This window comes from Gobio gobio, assembly GCF_949357685.1.
Source record: "Gobio gobio genome assembly, chromosome: 9".
NCBI classification, from domain to species: Eukaryota; Metazoa; Chordata; class Actinopteri; order Cypriniformes; family Gobionidae; genus Gobio; species Gobio gobio.
The window spans coordinates 9,456,243-9,469,600 of NC_137115.1; the positions used below are offsets into that span (position 1 = coordinate 9,456,243).

At 44.9% G+C, this 13,358-nt stretch overlaps 1 protein-coding gene across 4 annotated transcripts; it reads right to left on the bottom strand.

Annotated features, from left to right (window-relative positions):
* Positions 1-134: 134 nt before the first annotated feature.
* On the bottom strand, positions 135-12,969 carry bicra (BRD4 interacting chromatin remodeling complex associated protein). 4 transcript variants are annotated; one of them, XM_079825182.1, is made up of 14 exons: positions 12,918-12,969; positions 11,366-11,411; positions 11,222-11,267; positions 8,420-10,429; positions 8,087-8,272; positions 5,723-6,358; positions 4,328-4,532; positions 4,156-4,247; positions 3,917-4,042; positions 3,772-3,818; positions 3,514-3,662; positions 3,311-3,405; positions 3,111-3,216; positions 135-2,963 (listed from the first exon to the last, which is right to left on the bottom strand). In XM_079825182.1, exons 2-14 carry the CDS (start codon positions 11,404-11,406, stop codon positions 1,288-1,290), a joined length of 5,415 nt encoding a protein of 1,804 aa, XP_079681308.1. In that variant the 5' UTR covers positions 11,407-11,411; positions 12,918-12,969; the 3' UTR covers positions 135-1,287. The 4 variants fall into 4 exon arrangements, with proteins under 4 accessions (XP_079681308.1, XP_079681311.1, XP_079681310.1 ...); XM_079825185.1 differs by having other exon boundaries at positions 3,111-3,213; positions 12,918-12,968; XM_079825184.1 differs by having other exon boundaries at positions 3,111-3,213; positions 3,311-3,662; positions 12,918-12,968.
* Positions 12,970-13,358: the final 389 nt, after the last annotated feature.

Genomic DNA, 13,358 nt, shown 5'->3' on the forward strand with positions numbered 1-13,358 from the left:
GCTGCGCCTCTCTGTCTCAGACCCGATTAACCAATGCCACCTACAGGCCAGTGCGATCATTACATACACACAATGAAGTCAAATAAGCTCAGTCTTCAAAACAACCAAGTCAAATGGCAAACAGAAGGTGTGATTGTTTCATAAAAGAAGCAAGGTTTAATTTACAGTTTTACTAAATGTACAGTTTTTTTAAAAAGTGTCATTATACACAATAAATACAATACAAAATTAATCTGTAGTACTATACTTCAAATTCATACAGTTCTTCTATTTTCTTTTTTCTCTTTACATTATTATTGTTCTTTTTTCCATGTCACTGCTTTCGCTGTGTTTGCTTCTGAACGGTTCAAAGATCTTTCAGTGATTCTATCTTAAATGTGTACGAGTGTCCGAACATACATACGCCTACGAAAGAAAAAAACAAAAAACCATGAATGAGGGAAGCTGTGTGTCCGGGAACGCATTACACTGCACTTCAGAGATGCAAAAATGAAGTTTTTTTTCAGGCTTGTAATAATATTCTCCCCAGAACATTTTGTTTATTAGAAGGATCAACCAAATTTGCTGTGCTGTGATTGTATGTTTGATTTGTAAATGTGCTCTTGATGCTGGAATGCTTTAAAGGTCAACAGATTTCTTACAGTTCTGGCGACTTTTCGGGTTGTGAATGCTTCATTGTTAATTCCTGCAGTTATATAACCAAAACCTGAATTCAAGTCTTCGGGGAGACACAGAACTAAACTATTATGCATTAATGAGCTTCTATGCAGTGATCACCAGTTCCTAAAAATATAATTACATGGTATGGGGGACCATTCTAGCAAAGGGACAAGTGATTCATTGGTCTCTCAAAAAAAATAAACAAATTCTCCAAAATAACCAAATTAACTACTATTTGATATGACAATTTCCATGATATCACTTAAAAAGTTCCTGCAATCTGCATACGTCACAGTAATTACAAACATTATTTATTAAATGAATGGTGATATATTTTTGTCTCTCACAAGTTGAGAAATCTTTAAATTGGGGAACCCACGTAGGAACCGTCCCAGGAAAAAACAAAGAGGGACAAAATTTTGAAAATCATATCAAAGTGCACTTTTTATACTTTAGAAAGTACACTTAAAGGGCCATATGTAAACCAAAAGAACACATTTCATCAGCACAAACCACAGACAAACAAAGCAAACACAGCTGAACATGGGAAAAGTGTCTCCGTTTGCTTCCCCTATCCATTGACATCCTGCTTTTCAGTCTTTCAGTCAACTTCAGCTAAAGGGGCTGTTATCTACTGTGCGTCTGTGAAACCAGATTTCCATTCTGTCCCCGGCCCCCTACCTGTGGATGCTGGGACATGGGGGTGGATGATGGAGGCGTGGAGAGGGGAGGCATGGACTGTCTGTAGGAAGGATGGGTTTGGTGCTGGTTAGGCAGGTTTGCCCCATGAACCCTCCCTAAAGCCCCTCTCCCCGAGCCTCCATGTCCAGGAGGGCCCTGTTGGAGGTTCAGTATACTGTCTATGGCACACTGCAGGTGCTCATTCAATGAGTCGTCGGGTGGCGGGCTACCGCTGGAGAAGCTTGCATTGTCCATGTCCGGAGAGTCTGACTTACAGCGTTTGGCAGGAAGTGAGGAGTCTCTTGTGCAGGAAGACTCTCCGGGAGAAGGTGGGCCAGGGGCATGCTGATCCATCCTGAAGGTACCCCTTCCTCCCTCTCGGTATTTGCTCCCTATGGACTTCAACCGCCCCAGACCACCACCTTCCTCTGCCTCGTCCTCATCCTCTTTGTCTGAGAACTCTCTGTGGTGTTGGTACGCATTTTTAATGCCACGGTAGAGGACGTCCTCCACCGCTGTGAGGCTCTGCGACTCTGTGTGGGGGTGAGACCGCCCATGTCCGCCCTGCCTTTCTAGTTTCACACTCGCTATCACAGTCCGTTCAGGTTGAGGGGAGGAGCCTTGAGGCTGGGGGGAAGAGGTAAGAGGGGGTCCTGCTGGCACAATAGGCAATGTATCTCCACCTCCTCCTGGTACACCCGGCCTGTGACGTGGACTGATGTTCTCACGGTACGTCTTTCGTAGAGGGAGCCGGCAAGTGGTTAGTGGAGGAGTTGCAGTGGATGCTGGGTTCCGTTTGACCCCGCCTACCTCATGGTGTTCCAGAGTGCCATTTACCTGCGCCGTAGACGTGGAAGGGGACGATGAAGACCAGGAGGAGGAGGAAAATGAGGGCGCAGCCCCACTAGAGGAAGTTGCACTACTGGAGGCGGAACCTGTGCGTGTTGTTACCGTAGTGACAGTGGAAGAGGGGGTGGGGTAAGAAGTTGAGGGTGGAGTTCTAATGACAGTGGTGGGTGGGTTTACATGTGGTTTGACTTTCTGCGGCTGCTCAGAGGTCGGTGGTTGTGGCGTGAGTTGGGATTGGGAGTGGACCGGGTCTAAGGCAGTGTTGTGAACCACCTTACTAAGCCCCGCCTCCTGTTTGATCTTCAGCTTCAAACCTATTCGCCGGCGCGCCTCGTAGGTCTTGATGGGCGGTTTGCTGGTCCGCTGGGGAAGCGCGACGTCATCGTCGTCATCAGCAGGGCGGGAGGACGGAGTGCGGCTGAAGGAGGCGCTTGGCGTGACTGGCTCAACAGACGGCCGAACCACAGGTGCAGGCGTAGGGGTTGAACTGGTGGACCAGGATACTGATGCTCCCCCTCCACCTTGCTTGATCACCAACTTGGTAGGAGGGAAGGGCGCAGGGGCAGAAACAGGAGTGGGGGCAGCAGCTGGAGTAGGTGCAGGGGTTGCGGTTGGAGCAGGGGCAACAGCTGCGGCTGGAGCTAGAGCAAGCGCGGCTGCCGCAGGTGGACCTGCAACTGCTGACGATGATGCGGTTCTTACAGAACTCAGCTCCACCTTTATAGGCCTCACTGCACCGCTGTCCAGCAAACAGGAATTGGCCACAAATTCTTCTGCAAAAAGGCGGAGATGAAAGTGATTAAATACCACAACATCTGAATATACACTGACAGTTCCACTACCAATAGCACAAATTATAAACAAGAACAAAGACAATGCTCATAAAGCAATTTCAACTTGCACTGAACCTTGGTCATTACCTGGTTTCTCCTTGGCCAGAACCCTGTCCTGACTCAGAGCAACCTTCTCCTCTTGAATGAACATCCGGTCAATCATAACCATCTCTGCAGAGGGACCCAGCCTCTGCTCAAAATAACAATCACACACGATATAAATGAATTTAGGGCTCAGAAGCTCCAGACATCAAACGAGGTCAAGTGAGTGAGATTTAAAATGATACCTTTGATTCCTCAAAAAGCAAGTGACGATATTTATCAAGCATTGCTTGTGTGCGTTTCAAGAGTTGGCTAGAGACGTTCTCAAATTCATCATCCACTGGACAAAGAACAAAGAGCAAAGCAAGAGTTACACACTGGCCCCAAAAAGAGTGCCACACAATTACACTACAGGTCTGTAGATGTTCACACAGATGTGAACATTTACCTTTGCGGTAGTCTCCCGGGGATGAAGCCATGCCTTGATACAGGTGGTACGGCAGCAGTCGATGAAGTGTGTCCTCAAATGAGCGGAAAGGAGAGCTGTAGTCAGGATGGAGAACTGAGCCTTGCTGTTTTCGCAGCTGTTCTAGCATCCTACAAACAGATACATGAGCACATGAGGAGAACTGCTGATCTTAAAAAAACTAAACTGTGCAAAACTAGCAGGTCACTTCATTTATAGCTCTGTAAATGAATATATTACCTAGCTTCTTTGCTTGGTTCCATACTAAAGGGCCTTTTTAAAGACGTCTGTGAAAAGACATAAATATCAAAAGATTACCACAAATATGACACCATCAAGATCAGTTTATTATAACAGTCTTATGTAATGTGATTTTGAACCTTACCTGTATTTGAGGAGCGGGTACTTGAGGTGCAGGCATTTGAGAGAGTCCAGCACCTAAAACCTGAATCTGCAAACCAGCTTTACCCAGAGTTAGCCCACTAACTGAACTTATAACTCCTGGCTTTGCCTGCAAACCAGAGTCAGAATGCATTTAAAATGATCTCCATTGAGTAAAGTGCATCTGAAAAGGTAAATTGTAACCGTAAACTACAGTAAAAATATGAACTACATTTCACTCACCTGAACACCCTGTGCAAGATTTGAAGTCGTGACTCCCTGGTTCACTGTAGCCCCAGCAGACACAGCAGAAAATACTTGAGTGTCATTTGCACCTGTGGTAAAGATAACACAATGTAAACTTAGAATTATTTTAAAGTAAACATTTAAAAGGATAGAAATATGGGATGCCCACCTGTAGTAGAGGGCTTGACAAGCACAGACTTCTGCTGCTGAAGGGACTGGACTGATGCTTGGATGGTACCACTGGCCGCTGAAGTTGCAGCTTGGACTGAAGGCGGATCTGGCATTTTACTGAACTGGTTTGTAGCCTGTTGCTGTGAGGCGTGGACTTGTGCCTGAGCTTGCTGCTTAGCCTGGAGAAGAATGTTTTGCTGGACCTGCATACATCACAAGAAAATTATCACAATCTAATCAGAGTTGATAAATTATTATGGGGATTTGTAAGAGTAAGATTTTGAGTTTTTCATCCCACATAACAGAACGAGAGACAATTGACCTATCGGTAAGCCCCTCCCCTCAAACACCGATGAGCCAATAGCAGTTGAGTATCAGTTGCGCTGGGACCGGAACTCTGACATCTTTAGGTGTCATCGCCATAGAGAAACATTGGAAAATCCGAAGCTCTCATCGGTTTGATGGTGTTTATGCTACAAAAATGCTAAAATGTCGTGCCTGAGGTACTGTAACACTGATTCCAGGTATCCTGAGAGGATTTTCTGTTTGTCATACTGTCGTTAAGTTACGATTAAAGTTCCTGCTAACATACAAACCGTAATAACTAACTGTTCTCACGTCATGTAACACCGTAGGTCAAAAACACGCAGGTCTACATTTCAGTGCCTCTCCATATTAAAGTGGTTATATGCAAATTAATTTAATTTTAGATATGTTTAAGGTCTACATTATCTGTCCTACTAAGGAGGACTCCTATTTTGATGGGTATTATAGTCTACGGGTAATGTAGTGAAAGGAAGAGCTCGCACGCAGTTTATCGGAGTTGTTTTGCAGATCATACAAAGTTTACCATTATTAACTGCACTCTTGAAAAGGCATACGGTCTGTGTATATGTTTGTTTACTGTTAGCTGTATGAGTGTTTATGTGTAATTTGCTGTGTATGTTAAAGGTAATGCAGCGGAGAGAGATGAGACTGAGACGTTAATGCGCACTTCTTATGCTTTGTTTGTTCAGCTCTTACGATGATTTTTTGGAGTGAAAAAGGACATAATAAACTTGATAAACCATCAGTAAAGTTTGGCCATCATTCGGACGGGGTATACGCTACATTCTGAGTATCTGTACATCCTTATCTTGGGATAAGGTTTTCACACTGACAGCTGTCATTGTAAGATATAGCAACTCCGTTTGTTTGTCCGAGTTAGCAACAGTAACTAAGGGGGGCGGGGCGGGGCTTACCGATAGGTCAATTGATTTTGATGGTCTGTTTTTCTGCCCACAGCAACAACCGAATATTTACAAACATTTTGTTACAAATGTTTTGGTGCAAACCAGTTTTGTGTCCCAACCAGTTTGAACAAAGTATAAAGGATATGGTGATGATGCAATACCTGGTGAAGTTTTTCCAAAAGCTGCTTTTGTTGAGGAGAGGGCTGTGTAATGGATGACATGGTCTGAAGCTGCGCACTGACCAGCTGTAGGTGATGCTGTTGTTCTGCAGTCAGCCCCGGCACCACAGTCACCTGCTGTTTCACCGCTGCAGCTGGAGACGAGCTCACAGCAGGCTGGAACTGGAATTGCGCGGAAAGTGGCTGCGGAGGCTTCGGGGAGCAGGAGGAAGGAGGCATGTCTGGCTGCAGGGTGGTAGGCTGAGGCAGAGTCTGAGGAAGAACTTGAGGCTGGAGCTGCACTTGTATTTGCTGAGGCTGCTGTTGCTGAGGTGGAGGAGCTGGCTGTGGTTGTGGAGAACCTCCGATCTGATTGTGTATGATGAAGAGAGGCGGTAAAGAGGAAGGTGTGCAGGAGCGCGAGGGAGTCTGCGCCTGAGATTGAGGCTGGGGCTGCGACGGAGGCCGAGACTGCTGGTGCTGGTGAGGAGACTGGATCTGTTGCCCGAGGGTGAGGGGAGAAACTTGGGCGGGTTGAGGGCTGTCAGACAGGGTGGGTGTTGGTGTAGGGGTGACCACAGGTTGAGATGGGGATGCGCTTTGGATCTTTATAGTCTGTGAATGTGCTCCCGACGGAACCTAGACAGCATAAAAAGAGGAGGAGGAGAGAAAATTATAAATTATAAGCCAGTTCATATTTTTAATTAATCATTATTGGAAAATGTATTTTTAGGGATGCACTGAAATTTGTATTAACAGAAATCAACAGCTTGTTCACAAAAATGTTTTCAATAAAATCATTTCATTAGCAATTTGAAAGTGAAACTGCAGCAACAAACAACATATATATATATATATATATATATATATATATATATATATATATATATATATTCTACACGACAGTTTTTAATGAGTCACATTAGGAAATGACACCATCAGTTCGCTCTAGACGGCTTTATAATTCATGTTGTTTCATTTCATTTTAGCAAGTTCATAGACTACTCTCCTAATGATGCAACTTTATCAATAACAAGTTTCTTTCATAACCGTTTACATTTCAGTTTCACAATCATTTTCAATATATGCAAATGGTACAGAGCATAAGAAAAACAAAACGGTATCTGATTTTCAGTTTCGACCAAGAATATCATTTCAGTGCATCACTAAAACTAAATGACTTGCCATTATACCTATAGAAAACCCCCCAAAAAAACATAAAAATGTGGTGGGAAAAAAAAGCCAAATAGCAAGCAACAATAAACAAATACAAGTAGGATAATATAAAAGGCAGGAAGAAATAGAAAGGAAAAATCTTTTCAAAAACTCAAAAGGATTTTTTTTTTTACAAGACTAAAACAGCTGATGTACCAAAATGTACAAAATATCTAAACTGTACATCATGCACATATCTACAAGATTAGTGCTCTCTGGATAGACACTATTGGGGTTTTAAACAAGAAGGGAAGACAACTGACATGAGGACATCATTTTTGCAGAGAACAACAAAAATTGGTTCACAGAAAACAGACAAGAAATAACACAAAAATAGTACAAGTCTAAATAAACCGAAACAGATTTGCTGGTAGAGGGCAAAGGTAATTCAGGGCAGCGAGCAAGTGATCAAGATCAAATCTTTGAAAGTGATCTTGAAGGGAATTAATTTAATTTCTCTTGGGGGTGCTGGGTGGTGGTGGGGAGGGAGGGCTGATTGAGGTTAAAAACAGCAGTTACCGAAAGTGAGGAGCAGAAGTAGTGAGAAGTCTGAATGTTAATATGAATGGACAGAGTGAGTGGCAAAGATTAGAAGAAACAGGGAAACTAATAGAAAGAGCCATACTGCATCATGACATGCTCATGGGAAGATGCACGAAGATGATGCAAACACACAACCGAAAAATAAGGAGTTTCTAGAGTTTTATTATTGCATGTGACACCATTTGAAATGCAACAACTGCACTGTTTTTTGCATCAACCCATATCCCAATTAGTGTCAATGTAGTTCGGCAAGCGTCCTGCTCATGCAACTAAACAGCAGAAAACAAATATATTATAGGGGGGGGAAGGTATAGCATGCAATAATGGTACTAAATAACTAATGGGGGAAAAATTAACACCATTACAGTAACAATGACAGAAACAGGTAACATTCGTGAAAGGTGCAGAATGTAGAAAGATGCAAACAGGCAAAAAAAAAGAGTGAAAATGAGTCAAACAACAAATAAAAGCATCCAGGTCTGAGCAATGACAGTAGAAAGACAATGGGACAGAGAAAGAGAGGGAGATCTGCTGGGAGACAGCGGTCCAATACGCAGCAGTGGCAGCAACAAGTGGGTGGGGCTTAGTGCAGAGCATGAGCTCATCTACCTTGTTAACCACTGTTGCCATGTGGGCGGGGCCAAGTGAGGGGCTGGGACTCTGCCTCTGCCGAGTCTCAGCTAACAAGTTGTCATGGCCTGAAGGGGCGGCACCAGAACTGCTGCCGCTGACGATAACAGATGCAGGTACACCCACAGCAGCAGGTGGGTCTTTTCCTGCTTGCTGCTGTTGGTCCTAACATGGGTACATTTATCAGTTCAGGAATGGGAGGTAACAATCATCCAAACTGGTCAGAAGTCAGCTTGGGGATCAAATGTTAGCTTATTAGCTAAGGGACACAGTTTACAAACAGCAGATGAGGTTTAAAGGGAGCACACTGACCTGCTGCAGGAACATTTGAAGAGACTCCTGACTGAGGATCATGCTGGAACCAGGCGACGGGAACAACACCTTTCCTGGGCTGTGCTGGGCCTGGGAACCCAAACCCACCATTGAGGGTGTGGATGTGGCCATGGTGGGGGATGGAGATGAAGAGGAAGGAACCGAAGCTGCTACTGAAACCGGTGCAGTCGTCTGAACCGTGAGAATTGAGGGCTGCGGTTGGGTCTGTGCTGGTTGAGCAGCCGGGTCCGTAGAGCCACCCAATACTGTGATTCCCTCTCCTGGCTGGCACGGCGCCATGGCTGTCGATCCACTGCTACTGTTACTGGGGATGCCACCAGACTGCTCCAACGTCTGTAAGCTGACTGCTGGGCTAAGGCTCTCCATAGACAGGGAATTCTGTATAGGCATGCCATGGATGACCGTTTGCACGTGGCCTGTTACCGGATTGGATTGTGTCTGCGTTTGCGCCAATGACACCGGCATTTGGAACAGCGTGTGCTGACCCATCTGACCGGGCTGGAGCTGAATGTGTCCAGAGAGAATATGGGCGGCACCAGGGTGACCCTGTGAGGCCAACACCTGACTCAGGTTGATGTTCTGATTGGCTGTCAAGATCTGATTAGCAATTAGCTGCCCCCCAGGCCCCTGACTGGTAATGATGTGACCCCCTGGATGCTGAGTCAGGATCTGACCTCCTGCCTGAAGCCCTGGTAACAGGAACTGGTGGTTTTGGCCCTGCAGCGAGGGAATGACAATGCTGCCCTGTTGGTTTAACAAGTGAACACTGAGCGGTTTGCCCGACGTTTGGGGGCCTTGTTGCCTTAAGAGCGCTTGAGAAAACTGCGTTCCCTGTGATGCAGCCTGTGCGCTCAAGACTACATTTGAGACAGGCTTCCCAGGGAGGAACGTTACATTCTGACCAGCTGACACTGGGATTTGTTGCACCCCCAGAGCCTTATTAGCATCATTTGGCAAGGCATGTGGGGCAGGAAGCTGTTGCTGTTGCTTGAAGATTTTGGGTTGGATGGTACCCCCTTGAGGAGGTTTGGGCTGAATTGGCGTTGGCGTTCGCTGGATGATGACATTCTGCATGATTTGGCCTTGAGACTGGGCTTGAGATCCAATTCCAGCACCCAGAGAGGCATTACCGAAACCAACGATACCACCAGCAGTGGCCATTGTAGTTGCACTGTTGTTGGTATTTGTGTTGCTTAAGCTGACAGCTGGCCCATTTAAGGCAGGGGACCCAAGAGTGGCCTTGCCCCCTTGAATTAAAAGTCCACCTCCTGAACCCAAAACAGACCCTCCAAGCCCAGCCTGCGTTCCAGCGCTTGCTGCCTCAGGCCCTGGTTGATGCAGTTGGTAGCCACCCATGGTTTTCGCCAAGATCTGCTGCCCAGATGAATTTATAGTCATTACAGTGGGTTGGCCCACGACTTGAATTTGTCCAATGCCCAATGGTCCAGACTGACTGCCATTCGGTAAGGCCTGAAGGCTCGAAATAGGCTGAAGGGTTACATTTCCAAGCCCGACTTGCTGTACGAACGGCTGGACACTGATAGCCTTGTTCATGACTTGGGATTGAAGCTGCAGGCCTGGATGTGCCAGGACTGAGCCGAGCATGTCTGGGGTGGCATTTGAAGGTGCGGTAGGGGTGCCTTGGTTTGGAAAAATCTGAGTAGCACCTCCAATGCCCACTCCGGACAGCCCAGCATCAGGCAGCGGTTGGACCACCTGCGTAATGCCTGTTAGCCCAAAGGAACTAAGGTCAAGCTCAGCTTCTGCCTCTTGAAGGCTCTGCTCTGTGATGTTAGCCTCCGCCAGACTCTGCTGCAAAATGTCACAGGGCTCGTGATTTCCCCCAACACCATTGCTTCCATTGTCTCCTCCCGGCGATCCCCCCAAGATGTCATCATCCTCCAGGAAGTCCAAATCAACGCTGACTCTTGGAAGGCCTGGCTCACTTGTCGACAGCTGAGCCTGTGGTTGGACCTCAGGAATGTGGCCCTGGAAAAGACAAAAAGACCAACGTTAGCCCTTCAACCTAGCCACACATTCAGAATGATGGAAGACTAAGATGGCAGGGATGGATCTGGGATGGTGGTAGGCCTTTGGGACTGACTGCTGTAGATGCAGATCTGGTGCACGATGCATCTGATTTGGATGGTGGGGCTGAGGAGCTCGTGCTACAAAAAAAGGATGGAGACAGGAGGTTGGCGCAAATTGGGGGATATTACTCACCCCAGTGCTGGAGAAGAACGAGCTGGACGGGTCACTTGAGCCATCCAAAAGGTCATCAGTGTCCAGCTACAGACAGATATACCCAGGGATAGGACAGGCAGAAATCACCACAGCACACAGACAGGCGTGTGAAAGCGACAGGGAGCAGATGCACAAAGGGCATAAATAGGCAGACAAAGAGGGAAAAGGCAAGGGAAGAGCAAAGTGAGGACAGTGCACCAATCACCAGAACAAAATGCAGGCATAACCAAGTTAAAAGGCCAAGCAAACCAGAAAGAAAACAGGAGTCAAAAGAGAGGAAAATTAGATTAGTATATCATATACGTGAATTAACAAAAGAGGTGGGGGGAAAAAATCAGGATTGAAATTAAAGAAAAGATAAATAAGCTGGACAACCGGTTTAGGGGCAGAAATGTATAAATAACCCAGAGAAGATCAGAAGTTTCTGGGAATTCTTGTTGGAAGAGTGTGCTGTGTTTTTTGTGATGCATCTTGGGAGCTTGAGAAAAACTCAACACGTTTTTGTTTATTTATTATAATCTCACTTCAAGTACTTACTTGTGTTTCTGATCCATGAAGAAAATCATTGAGTGCTTCCGGGTCACTGTACAACAAGAAAGATGTTATTCAGCTGGGTCTACACTACAACCAACATTCAAACTTCAAGTGATGTACAAAGTTGTCATTTTTGGTTTAACTTACCAAATTACATCTAGCAAGCACCTGCCATCTTCATCATCCATGTCAACTGTACAAAAAAAAGTGCACAAACATTAACCCTTTTTTACAAATCTGCTAAACCTTACACAAACACCAAAAGCAACTCTTCAAGTAAATGTGAATTGTCAATTTGTTAAACCATGTACACTAGTGAAAATAAAGTACAACACCAGTCAGCATAAAAAAAGTTCATGAATAACACTTTCAGATGCTATCAATTTCAACATAAAGAAAATAAATCAGACTGTTGACAAAAATGCAAATAATATTAAAAGCAGACTAAATGCTGCCAGGTAAATCTTTCGTCATCTGTCAAAACAAAACAAAAAAACTTAAAAACAAAGAAACAACATAGAAACAAGTGAGCAAGCCTTGCTATTATGTATAGATATTCAATACAATGAAATTAATAGTAACCCATCATTACGGTATGCTGTTGACATGGATCGTTTATTTCTCGAGTACACATTCATTGTCGACAATATACCAAAGTATATCTTAATACAAAGTATTCTGAGGCTCCAGCGAGCAACTATTACAATAAAACAAAAAAGAGCGAGCGCTTTCACATCCTTTGAAGGCAGCAGCTGAACTTTCGTGCACTGTCTGAAGCGCGAGAGGAAAAAGCGCGCGCATCACCTCGCACTGTTCCTCAAACACAAAAACACCATCGAGTGTCAAATAGCGTAATTTAGAGCCACAAACACCCGTTTTCACGCATTAGTCAGACTTTGGCGAGTCGCTGCCCTGTTCGTGTTCAAAGTCTCGACCCAAACAAATCAAAACCACAAAATGAGGATGAGGTAGGCGGGGACGCCACTAATGTTTGTTGGGGGCAAAACAGGCTGTGTGAAGAGCACACAGACCGTCATTAACAAATATCCGCGAAAGCTTCCTCTGTCAGAGGTTTGTTTTAGGGCATTTTGAGAGGATCTCGCATTAGAAGAACACCGGAGACATGAATGGACACTCTGGACCTGCAGGACACGGCGGTTATTTTGCGCATTTGCAAAGATGTAATAACTCCCTCGACATCCCCACTGGTGCAGATACTTTTATTTGCGACTATTTTACAGGTTTACCAACACAGAGCGCCTTCAATTCGCTTTTTTGACGCTCGTTCTGCAGTAGATTCAGTTAGCAGTGGCTAGCTAGCTTCCTAGCTGTTATATGTGCGTTTACAGACGCAATACGAACAAATCTGACAATAACTGACTGTAAACACCTAGCATTTCTGCCGTACGAGCGCATTCGCTGGAGCCAGTGCACATAATTGATGAATATTTTGTGTTCGGACTCCAATAGAAGCAATTGCGTAGCCTATCTTTATCCCTGCTAAATATGAGTTTATGTTGGAATACTCTTGGATCAAGGGGGTATGCTTGGGAATTCGCTGTAAACTCAACCTATTAACCGACCTATGCAACGGGCCGGTCAAATGAAGCGGGAAGAGGTGAGGTCTGCATGCGAATGTTGCAGCGTTGCAATAGTTATAGAGAATTAAAGAGAAATTGCTACATTGTATCAAACTCACCCGAGACGATAGAGGTGCAGGCGGCGCGGGGTCTCCAGTACGGCCCTGCACGGGCTCCGCGTCAGGACCCAAGCACAGCTCTCACAAGCAGGAAACAGAGGCCCGACACGATCGCCTGATTAATAAACAACACCACACTGTTGTTGCTGCTGTTAATATTGCGTGTCAGTGTTGCCCTTTCACATCAGCACGATATAATCCTTAATGTGTGTATCAGTTTCACTAGGAAAATATTGACTGCGTTTATCGGAATGACATTATCTTGTTTCACGGTTGTAAACATTAGCTATAAGATTAGATAAGATGTAACGCTCACTGAGAATGAAATTTAACCTTGATTTGAACAACATAAAGATTACTATTCTAATGTTATATAGTGTGTGTGTATATATATATATATATATATATATATATATATATATATATATATATATATATATA